This window comes from Geotrypetes seraphini, chromosome 2 (genome assembly GCF_902459505.1).
Source record: "Geotrypetes seraphini chromosome 2, aGeoSer1.1, whole genome shotgun sequence".
Classification (NCBI taxonomy): Eukaryota; Metazoa; Chordata; class Amphibia; order Gymnophiona; family Dermophiidae; genus Geotrypetes; species Geotrypetes seraphini.
The window spans coordinates 476,027,193-476,039,713 of NC_047085.1; the positions used below are offsets into that span (position 1 = coordinate 476,027,193).

Sequence of the window (12,521 nt, forward strand, 5' to 3'; positions counted from 1 at the left end):
CGGATGCGTCCCCCTATGCGTGGGGAGCTCACCTAGGAGATCTACGCACCCAGGGCCTTTGGACCCCACAGGAGCGTCGACATCACATCAATTTCCTGGAACTCAGAGCCATGTTCTACGCCCTCAAGGCTTTCCAACATCTTCTCTGTCCTCAGGTTCTCCTCCTGTGCACAGACAATCAAGTCGCCATGTACTACATAAACAAGCAAGGCGGCACCGGATCTCGCCCCCTTTGTTTGGAGGCTCTACGCATCTGGACCTGGGCCACGGACCGCAATCTCTTCCTCAGGGCGGTCTATATCCAGGGCGAACAGAACTCCCTGGCCGACAATCTCAGCCGCATCCTTCAACCTCACGAGTGGACGTTGGACCCTCCGACTCTACTCTCCATCTTTGCTCGATGGGGCACTCCGCAGGTGGACCTCTTTGCAGCACCTCACAATCATCAGCTGCCCCTCTTCTGCTCCAGACTCTTCTCTCCTCACCGTCTGGCACCGGATGCATTCCTTCTCGATTGGAGGGATCGATTCCTGTATGCCTTCCCTCCACTTCCTCTGATGTTGCGGACCTTGTCCAAGCTCCGCAAGGACAAAGCCACCATGATTCTCATTGCCCCTCGGTGGCCTCGTCAACACTGGTTCTCCCTCCTGCTCCAACTCAGCTCCAGGGAGCCCATTCCTCTTCCTGTGTTTCCTACTCTACTTACACAGCAGCATCAGTCTCTACTGCATCCCAATCTGTCTTCACTCCACCTGACAGCTTGGTTTCTCTCGGGCTGACCTCGCCGGAGAATCTATCTCAACCTGTCCGCCTCATTTTGGACGCCTCCAGGAAACCGGCCACTCTCCAATGTTACCATCAGAAGTGGACCAGATTCTCCTCGTGGTGTCTCCGGCATCATCATGAACCCACCTCTCTAGCGGTGGAACTTGTATTGGATTATCTGCTCTCGCTGTCCAATGCTGGCCTCAAGTCTACCTCCATCAGAGTCCACCTCAGTGCCATCACTGCGTTTCATGAGCCTATTCTCGGAAAACCCCTCACGGCTCATCCTCTGGTTTCCAGATTTATGAGAGGTCTCTTCAATATCAAACCGCCTCTCAAGCCTCCTCCTGTCGTCTGGGACCTGAATGTGGTTCTATCAGCACTCATGAAACCTCCGTTTGAGCCTCTTGCCACAACTTCGCTCAGGCTTCTTACCTGGAAGGTGCTTTTCCTAATTGCCATCACCTCTGCCAGGAGAGTTAGCGAACTGCATGCACTGGTTGCTGACCCACCGTTCACTGTTTTTCACCATGACAAGGTTGTTCTGCGTACCCACCCTAAATTCCTTCCCAAGGTGGTCTCGGCTTTTCACCTCAACCAGTCCATTGTGTTGCCCGTCTTCTTCCCTAAACCTCACTCGCATCCTGGGGAACAGGCGTTGCACACGCTGGATTGTAAGCGTGCACTTGCTTACTACCTTGATCGTACCAGAGCTCACCGAACATCCCCTCAGCTATTTTTGTCTTTCGATCCCAACCGTTTGGGTCGTCCTGTCTCCAAACGGACACTTTCAAATTGGCTTGCTGCCTGTATTGCATTCTGCTATGCTCGGGCCGGTCTCTCACTAGAAGGAGCTGTCACGGCCCACAGAGTCCGAGCTATGGCTGCTTCCGTAGCTTTCCTCCGTTCCACGCCCATCGAGGAAATCTGCAAGGCAGCCACTTGGTCCTCAGTTCACACGTTCACTACTCACTACTGTCTGGATGCGTTCTCCAGACGGGATGGACACTTCAGCCAATCTGTGTTACAAAATTTATTTTCATAATGGCCAACCATCCCCCCTCCCTCTTTGTTAGCTTGGAGGTCACCCATGTGTTAAGAATATGCTGCCTGCTTGTCCTGGGATAAAGCACAGTTACTTACCGTAACAGGTGTTATCCAGGGACAGCAGGCAGATATTCTTACGTCCCACCCACCTCCCCGGGTTGGCTTCTTAGCTGGCTTATCCTAACTGGGGACCACGCACTCCTCCGTCGGGCGTGAAGGCACTCGCGCACGCGCGGTGCGGCCAACTAGAAACTTCTAGTTAAAAAGGTCCGTACCGAGGGCTCCGTCGGTGACGTCACCCATGTGTTAAGAATATCTGCCTGCTGTCCCTGGATAACACCTGTTACGGTAAGAAACTGTGCTTTTCAGCATTACATCTCTGACTTGCTACAGCTTCGTAAATATATGGTCCCCTCTAAATATGACACCTTTGGGCTAACCTCACATGCTGCGGCTATGTCTGTGGCTATGCGGTGCCTTGCCTGGCTTAGGGTGTTGGAACTTGATGTTAACCATCAGGATAGAATAGGCTGGCTTCTTGTTTGGGGGATGAACTTTTTGGGGCATCTTTGGACATGACTACGCAAAAGTTATCAGCCCATGAGACCAGGTGAGATACTCTGGTGAAGACCAAAAAAAACCCTCCACCTTCTCGCCCTTTCAGGCAGCAATCCTCCTACCAACGTCGATTTGCTGCAAAGCCTATGCCTCCTCAGTCTCAACCTAGGAGGCAGAAACAGCAACAGCAGTAACCACGTCAACAACAGCAAAAACAACAGGCTCCACCTCCAAAATTTACCCAGGCTTTTTGACGTGTTTCTCCAGAGCATAGTCAATCTTCCCATTTTACAGACTTTACCTCAGCCCTATGGAGGTCGTCTTCGGTTCTTCATCAGTCATTGAGAGCTGATAACATCAGACCTCTGGGTCCTCAACATCATTCATCAGGATTACTCTCTCAATTTTCAAACCCTACCACCAGACCATCTGCCAAGAGAATCTGCTTTGAACCCTGTACAGTCCTCCCTTCTTCTGCAGGAGGTTCAATCCCTTATCCTGCTGAATGCTATCGAGGAAGTTCCCCTCATTCAGCAGAATCAGGGATTTTACTCCCGTTACTTCTTAGTTCCCAAGAAGATCGGAGGACTGAGACCCATCCTGGATCTTAAGAGCTCTCAATAAATTTCTAGTCAAGGAGAAATTCAGGATGCTATCCCTCGCCCTGTTTTATCCTCTCCTCAATCAGAATGACTGGCTATGCTTCCTGGATCTCAAGGAAGCCTACACACATATCCCAATTCATCCTGCTTCCAGAAACTTTCTCCGTTTTCAAATCAATCGCTGTCATTACCAATACAAGGTACTTCCCTTCGGCCTGGCATCTTCTCCCAGAGTCTTCACGAAGTGCCTGATTGTAGTGGCCGCATCTCTCCGATCACACAGCCTTTAAGTCTTTCCTTACCTGGACGACTGGTTGATTAAGGCTCTTTCGTCTCAGGAAGTGGTTCAAGCAACATCTCAGACCATTTCTTTTCTTCAGATTGTAGGATTCAAAGTCAACTTCCCCAAATCACACTTCATTCTGACTCAACGTCTGCAGTTCATTGGGGCAAGCCTAGACACCACTCTCATGAGAGTGTTTCTTCCTCCAGATCGCCTTCAGGCTCTCATACATCTCTGTCAGCAACTGCTTCCCCTTCAATCTATCTCTGCCAGACACATGATGGTTCTTCTGGGCCACATAGCGTCCACTGTCCATGTCACACTTCTGGCAAGGCTACATCTTCGCATTCCTTAGTGGACCCTTGCTTCTCAGTGGTCTCAAGCAATGGATCGTCTATCACAACATATATCTGTAACATCTCTTCTGCAGTCACTTCAATGGTGGATGACTCTTCCAAACTATCCAGAGGTCTCCTTTTTCATTTGCTCCCTCATCACAAGGTCATCACGACGGATGCATCCCCTTATGCCTGGGGGGCTCATATGGACGGTCTTTGGACCGCCAGGGAGCGGAAATTTCATATTAATTTCCTAGAACTCAGAGCAATTGCCCTCAAGGCTTTTCATCATCTTCTCTGCCTTCAAGTCCTCTTCCTTTGCACGGACAATCAAGTAGCAATGTACTACATCAACAAGCAAGGAGGCACAGGTCCTCTCCTGTTGTGTCAGGAGGCCCAGAAAATCTGGACTTGGGCGACAGATTGCAATCTATTCTTGAAGGCTGTTTACATTCAAGGGGAGAAAAATTCCCTAGCGGACAATCTCAGCAGAATTTTTCAGCCTCATGAATGGACTCTCAACTCTGCAACTCTCCAGTCCATCTTTGCTCAATGGGGCACTCCTCAAGTGGACTTGATTGCGGCTCCTCCCAATCACCATGTGCTCCAGTTTTGCTCCAGACTTTACTCTCCTCACCATCTGGCAGCAGATGCTTTTCTTCTGGATTGGACGGGCCTGTTTCTATATGCATTCCCTCCACTTCCTCTCATGTTGAGAACTCTATTCAAGTTCAAGGATGAAACAGCCACCATGATTCTCATTGCTCCACAGTGCCCAGGCAACATTGGTTCTCCCTACTACTTCAACTCAGCTCCAGGGAGCCCATACCTGTTCCAGTATTTCCTACTCTGCTCACTCAGAATCAGGAATCACTTCTACATCCCAACCTGCAGTCACTACACCTGACAGCTTGGTTTCTTTCGGGCTGAATTCATCTCACTTACATCTTTCTCAGCCTGTCTGTCACATTCTAGATGCATCCAGGAAACCAGCCACTCAGCAATGTTACCAACAAAAGTGAACTAGGTTTTCTTCCTGGTGTCTTCTTCATCGTCATGATCCAACTTCCTTGGCAGTAGAATTGGTGTTGGATTATCTTCTTCGTCTGTCTGACTCTGGTCTCAAGTCTACATCTATCAGAGTCCATCTCAGTGCTATTACAGCTTTTCACATGCCAATCGAGGGAAAACCTCTGACTGTTCATCCTTTGGTCTCCAGGTTTATGAAAGGCTTTTTCAATGTGAAACCACCTCTCAAGCCTCCACCTGTCATCTAGGACCTTAATGTAGTCCTTTCCAGTTTGATGAAGTCTCCATTTGAACCATTGGCAACAGCTCATCTCAAGTTTCTTATCTGGAAAGTGGTCTTCCTTATTGCTCTCACCTCTGCCAGGAGGCTCAGTGAGTTACAAGCATTAGTAGCAGATTCATCCTTCACAGTTTTTCATCATGACAAGGTGGTTCTGCGTACACATCCAAAGTTTCTTCCAAAAGTTGTCAGCTTTCAGTTATGAGCAACTCTGGGACTCAGACCACATTTTGTCCTTCACATCCAGATGCTGACAGAGCATTGGGAGACTCCTGAAGTCCCTTTGCAGGTTGCCAAGACTTTGACAAAATTGTATCCTATGGCTTCAGATTTACAGCAACTGTTTGTCCCACAAGTGGATTCATTGATAGCGCAATCCACTTGTGGGACAAACAGTTGCTGTAAATCTGAAGCCATAGGATACAATTTTGTCAAAGTCTTGGCAACCTGCAAAGGGACTTCAGGAGTCTCCCAATGCTCTGTCAGCATCTGGATGTGAAGTGACTAAATGTCAGTGACTAAATGTACTTAGCTGCCTAGTGAAAGCGGAGTCATTTTAAAGGGCGCACACTACCACTGAGAGGATTTAGTCCTCAAAAGGTGATTTGAAGCCCTGGCATTGTGTCTAAAGGTGGTGACTGCGGCTTCTTTGGTTGCAAGTGCCTTCCATACCAGATAGCGTCAAGCCCCATTGGCAGGAGAGCAACATATGCTCCCAGTTCTTCATTTCAAGAGTGGATTATGTAGTAGATGCTCTATATGATATTATGAGCAAGGTTTCTGCTTATTCGGTCTCTGCCCATAGAATACTGGATCAGACAGTGGGTGAGAGCTTCAACTTCCAAGGCCACTTTAAGTAGATGACCATTTAAGGGCCAAATGCTGTTTGGAAAAGGACTGGACAAGATTATGGCCAGTGTGGCAGATCATCACCCAAAGTTGTTGCCAGATAGCAGATTGCAGGCCCCTGGTTGGGGGTAGGTCATAGTTTCTTTCGGGGTTCTCAACAATTTCCTCAATCCTCAGCAGGGTCCTAGCTAGGTGCTTTATCCCAGGTAACTGCTAGGTTACTGCTGCTAGGTTATCTATTTGTCTTTGCTGCTAGTTAAATAATTTCTTTCTGTCATTCTTAAATTGTCTTTAGTTTATAATCTTTTGTAAACCGTGTTGAACTTATAGTTATGCAGTTAAGAAGCACAATGTTATGTTATGTTAAGTTAAGTAACTGTGCTTTGCAGGTTGCCAGGGACCTGGGTCAGCCACTGTTGGAAACAGTATATTGGGCTTGATGGACCTTCAGTTTGTCCCAGTATGGCAATTCTTATTTTGTCCTCTGCTCATAGATAGTTTTAAGGATCTCAGCAGAGATTTGGAGGCTCCAGGAGAGGTCAGACCTCTAGTGCGCACCCCACAGCATCTTCCAAGAAGTCCCAGTGATGCCAGGTCAGAATCCAAACCCCCTCAAATTGAAAGGAGGTAGTCGGCTTATTGGGAAGCTTGGTTAAGGATATGCTCAGACCACTGGGTGGACATCATTCGAGAGGGATACAAGCTTGAATCATTTTGCCCTCTACTGGACTTATTTATAGACTCTGGCCGCTTGGCCAGAGAAAGTAGTCAAGGTCCGAGCAACAGTGAAATGGCTTCGGGATTTGCAGGCCATAGAACCTGTACCAGCTAAAGTATTGGGCTTAGGCAGCTACTCCATATATTTCATCATGCCCAATAAGGACAACTAGAGACCAGTCTTGGATCTGAAGTCAGTCAATGCAGTGCTGAAGGTGCCCTGATTCCAGATGGAGACTGTGCATTTGGTCATAACTTTGGTGGCACTGGGGGGGGGGGGGAATTTCTGGCCTCTCTAGATTTGGCAGAGTCTTACTTGCATATTCCTGTATTCCCAAGGTGATAGTCATCATTGTTATAGTGCTCCTGCAAAGGTAAAAATCGAGGTGCATCTGTGTTTAGACGAGTGGCTGATTAGAGCTCCAACCAAGCACGAGAGAGACAGCAGGAGCACAAGTTGTCCAACTGCTGCAGGACCTAGGTTGAATCATCAGTTTTTGGAACAGTCATTTGGAGCCCACACAATCCCTAGAATACTTAGGAATTTGCTTCAACATGGCAGAAGGCTGTGCTGAAACTAAGATATCAGAGATCAGGGTGCTGCCAACTCTCATGGCATGGCACTGCAGTACTCCCCTGATATTTGTAGGGGTTCCATTCCAGGAACCCCCGCAAATCTTGAAAAACCACGAATATGGTTTTTCATGGGGCAGACTGGAGAGGGCAGCGGGAGAGGCAGAAGAGAGCAGCCGGAGCGCCGGCGAGTGAAGGAAATCACTCGCTGTATGCTCCGACCGCCTCTTCCTGTACTAAAGTCAGGCCTTACCAATCAGGAGCTGCGTATCATGGTTCAAGACTCATATGCCTTTTGCACTAGAAGGCTCCCACTAGAAGGTCTTTTGCACTAGAAAGCGATAATCTTCATTCTAGTAGAAAGACATACGAGTCTTGAAGATCCACCCTGTCAGATTTCAGTTAGCTTGCTTGCAGGATCCGACATATACTATATGTATTTCCAGATGTTGGTATTTGTTGGCAGACAGATCCAAAGAGTACTGATTTATCTCTGTTTCAATGAGAAAAGCAAGAGACTGTAGAACTATATATGTGTTGGTGCTTGTTGCACTCAAGTAGGTGGCTTGTTCATTTCTACCTTGTTTTCAGTTATGATTATATTAGCGTTGACGTGTTGCCTTTGACTTATTGCTGATTAGAACAGAAATGGCTTGGTCAGTGAATTCCCCGCATCCCAAATCCTTATTTTTCCTCTTATAGGAATTGTCAACAGCTTTGATACGAACTAAGGAGCTGAGGCACAGCCCAGAAATGCAGGAGGCAGAACTGAGAGAAAGAGGTAGATGATGCCTTCTACAAACTGATGAGTAAAGGAGAATAACTCACTGGTTCAAGACTCATATGACTTTCTACTAGAAAGGAACGTGTGGCACAGTGGTTGGAGCTACAGCCTCAGCAACCTGGGGTTGTAAGTTAAAACCCCAAGCTGCTCCTTGTGACCCTGGGCAAGTCAGTCCTCCACCAGATCAGATAGGGAAAATGCTTGAGTACCCGATTGTAAAACCACTTAGATAACCTTGATAGGCGGTATATAAACACCTAATAAACTTGAAACTTGATCGAGGTAAGAACCTAATCTTCCCTTAAAAAGTGATAATGTCTAATAAATTTCCATGTGGTTTGGTTATAATCCAATTAGCTGTGCTACTTAGTCTAGGTGTAATTAATTTTGGTGTGCCATGATAAGTAGTTTCATTTCTGTCTTTAGGTTATTGTGTCGTGATTCTGGTGGTGAAACAGAATCTATGCTTCTCAACGAAACAGTGCCACAATGGGTTATTGACATCACTGTGGATGTAAGTGGTATAATCCTAGTGCTGCTCTGTGAGTTTATTGCTGCAGTGCTGGGAGGTTTTTTTTAAAAAAATTATTCTTATGATTACAGCTGCAGATTTGGCACTTTAATAATGTGATTAACATGTTAAATTTTTAATTTAATTGCAACTACCTGGTCTTCTGCTTCTGTGCTGGGACCCGCTGCTTCTTCAGATTTGAAAGAGACTACAATATCAGCTTGAGATGCTACCACTGGCTCTGACTGACCCAGAAACAGGAAGTTACATCATGTAACCTCCTGTTCTTTATCGTCCCTACAGACTGGCACAGAACGTATGGGTTTACGCTTCTCTGCCAGCAGGTGGAGAAAGAGACATTGACTTTTGACTACAGTACAAGTGGGCTGTGCAGTCCCATCTACAGTCATTCTGTTCTCAGTCTCCAGCAGGTGGAGTGGTAAGCTTGTGCAGTCTGTGCTGAGGTTTGTTAGGGCCTGTTGGATCTGATTAGTGAATCTTGTCCCTTTTGCTGGCTGGACAGAGCTTGGGGGTCCTAATGACCTCAGGAGTGCCACACTTGAAAGGGTTGAGTCCTTCCCTCCATTTCCCCACCTCCCCTTATGTCTTTGCTTTAAAGCAGCCTCAACTGGATGCCTGGCCACCAGCTAATCACAGTTTAGAGAGCCAGTGGGGTCTGCTCTCTTGATACAGCTGGTGAGCTGTGAGAAGATATTAAAAAACAAAACAAAAAAACAACAACCAAGAAATAAAAGGAGAATGAAAAGGGCCTGAGGCTGCCATTTTTATATGGCATTGTGCGTAGATATTCTGCACGTTTGTTATGACCACTTCTAAAAAGCAGAAAAAGTGTGTTTTTTGTGGGTGCTGAGCGATGGGTGCAGCCGGCATATGCACAAAGTGTTCCAGCTACCTCGAAGGGGACCCAGCTTCGGGAGTCAGGGTGCAGGGCTCCCTTTCATGTATAAACCACTCGTTGGCAGGGAGCGGTGGAGACATCCGGGCTTCCCCTTCCGCCCACACAGGGGTTTCCTGACCTGCCAGTGGTCAAGCAGATTTGGCATTGCTGACTGCCGGGGGGACTGGGGATTCCCTTGCCCCTGCAGCAGTGGCTGCAGGTGGTCCTGCCTTGTTGCCACTTCTTCTTTCAGGATACCTTCTTTCAGAAGACAGTTTGTCGGCGGGCCTTCCATCGGTTTTAGTGGGAAGCATGGCTATTTTGCCCTTGGCCTCAGGCGACCTTCATCCTGTTTGAATGACAAGAACAGGTCTTACATGTATCTTCTGCTCCTGCTGTGAATTCTGTATTGCCGCCAGGGGTTTTTTTGCCTTGATTTTGTGTTGGCCGTGTACAAGGCTTATTTACAAGCAGCTGGGGGTCCTGCTTCTGTCCCAGGGTCTTCTGGGGGGTCTTCCACAGCCGCCCCTATTCAGTCTCGTGGTCCGGCTGCCTCTGTCCAGCCCCCTCAACCATCATCCAAGCGGCCATGGGTGGCTTGGATCAAGGATCTTTTTATAGCTGATCCGGTTTCACCGGATGATGACTTGGATCTTAGGGTGGATATCCAGGGGGGTCTGATGATTTGGATGGTGGATTTTTGGAGTCTCCGGTTGGCGATGATGCGTTGATTGTGTGCATTTTTCATCGGGAAGAGCTGCAAGAGCTTATTCTTTAGATGTCATCGGTTTACATTGCATTACATTACATTAGTGACTTCTATTCCGCCTGTACCTTGCAGTTCTAAGCAGATTGCAGTGTAAGATAGCTGGACATTTCCAGGAAGTTACAAACAACAGTATAAGGAAGCTGGACATTTCCAGGAAGTTACAATTTACAGTATAATATTGCTGGATGTTTCCAGGAAGTTACTATTTACAGTATAAAATAGCTGGACATTGCCAGGAAGTTGCCATTTAGGGGATGATTACACAGTAGATGCAGGGGATGCTTATATAGTGGATGCAAGGGAATTACAGATTAGGGGCGTTGAATAGGAAGGTAAGGGGGAGAGTTTAGGATCATTTCCAGGAAGTTACAAACAACAGTATAAGGAAGCTGGACATTTCCAGGAAGTTACATTTTACAGTATAATATTGCTGGATGTTTCCAGGAAGTTACTATTTACAGTATAAAATAGCTGGACATTGCCAGGAAGTTGCCATTTAGGGGATGATTACACAGTAGATGCAGGGGATGCTTATATAGTGGATGCAAGGGAATTACTGATTAGGGGCGTTGAATAGTAAGGTAAGGGGGAGAGTTTAGGATCACTAGAAGGGAAGAAGAGGTTAGGGTTGGTTTCTTGAAAGAGTCAAGGGGGGATAAAAGTAGAAGGGAGGAGGTTACCTGGTAGTTTGCGTGGAGGGCAGAGGAAGCGAGGGGGGGATAAGAAGGTTGTATAGTTTTTTTGAAAAGCAGAGTTTTGATTACTTTTCGGAATGATTTAAAGTCACTTGTAGTTGTCAGCAGGTTGAGGATGGATGGGTCCAGCTTCGCTGCCTGCATCGCTAGGAGGCCGTCGTACATTTTTTTGTGCTGAGTTCCCTTAGGTGGTGGGTAGGAGAATAGGGTCTGGGTTCTTCTTGGTCTGGATATGCTGTTATGATTTAGTCTGTTGTTGAGATAGGTGAGTGCAGTTCCATTTGTTGCTTTGAATAAGGGACAGTAGAATTTGAATTGGATTTGAGCTCGTATCGGTAGCCAGTGTGAATCTAGGTAGGCATTGGTGATATGGTCAAATTTTCCGAGTGAATAGATCAGCCTGAGGGCTGCGTTTTGAATGGTCTGTAGTTGGTTTATCAAGATTGTGGGGCAAGGAAGGTAGAGGATATTGCAATAGCCCAATAGTCCTAGGACAAGAGATTGGACTATGATCCTGTAGTGATCTTTTTCAAAAAATTTTCTTATTTTTCGTAAGTTGCGCATGGTGAAAAATGCTTTTTGAGTGGTTTTGTTGATTTGGATCTGCATTGTGCAGCATCTATCTATCGAGATTCCAAGGATTTTGAGAGAGGGCTGTATGGGGTATTTGGTGGTGTTTATTTTTAGTTGTGTAATGGATGGGGTTTCAAGTAGTAGGAATTTTGTTTTGTCCGAGTTTAATTTCAGTTTGTGGTCTAGCATCCATTCTTCCACTGCTTCCAGTGTTGTTTATAGGTTGCCTAATGAGGTGGGGTCTTGGATGTCGAAGGGGAGTAGTATGGTTATATCATCCGCATAGCTGAAAGATGTTACATTTAGGGTGTCTAGGGTGATGCCAAGGGATGATAAGAAGAGGTTGAAAAGCATCGGCGACAACGGTGATCCTTGTGGGACTCCACAGGGGTTAGATCAGGGATCCGATTTATGGTCGTTTGACTTGACTCTGTAGGTTCTTGTTTCTATGAATTCTTGGAACCAGTTGTATACTACTCCTGAGATCCCTATGGCGTCAAGTATTTGAAGCAGTATGGTGTGGTCAACTAGGTCGAATGCCGCTGAGAGATCGAGTTGGATTAGCAACATTCTTCTTCCTAGCTGTCTAGCTGTATCTAAGGTGCTGTCTAGCTGTATCTAGTAGCGTTGCTAATAATGTCTCTGTGCTATAACTGGATCTGAATCCTGATTGAGAGGGTGAAGTATGTTGTGGTCTTCTAGGTAGTTGGTGAGGTATTGTGCTACTAGTCCTATTATTTTAACGTATAGTGGGATTGAGGCGATGGGTCTGTAGTTAGAGGGGGTGTCTATTGGACCTTTGAGATCTTTCAATAGAGGGGTGATTATAATTTCACCTAGTTCAGGTGGGAATTGACCTTCCGTGAGTGTGGTTTGAATCCATTGCATGAGGTTGGCTCTGAATTTAGGAGTGGCGTTTGTTAGGAGATATGAGGGACAGTTATTCAAGTCACATGATGCTTTGCTATATTTTTTGTAGAGACGGTCCATGTCGGACCATTGAACTAGTGGGAAGGTGGTCCAGGTCCTGTCTGCTGCTATGGGTTCTTCTGTTGTAGGTTTTGTTATGATCTTGTCGAGGTATGTTGATGAGTTGTTGAAGGTGGATCTGATTGTGGTGATCTTGCTTTTGTAGTGGTCAGCTAGTTGGGAGGCTGTTGGTGGGTGGTTTCCTTGGGTGGCTAAGAGAGGTTTGGTGTCAGTGAGGTTCTTTACAAGTTTGAAGAGCATTTTAGTGTCTGAGGTTGGTG

General features: G+C 46.7%; 1 protein-coding gene across 3 annotated transcripts in view; it reads left to right on the forward strand.

Annotated features, from left to right (window-relative positions):
• WDR48 (WD repeat domain 48) overlaps positions 1-12,521 on the forward strand; it is a 160,922-nt gene that overhangs the window by 126,343 nt on the left and 22,058 nt on the right. For all 3 annotated transcript variants that reach the window (XM_033931717.1, XM_033931718.1, XM_033931719.1), the window contains exon 16: positions 8,252-8,339. In XM_033931717.1, coding sequence (XP_033787608.1) covers positions 8,252-8,339 — 88 coding nt within the window. The remainder of the gene's footprint in view (positions 1-8,251; positions 8,340-12,521) is intronic.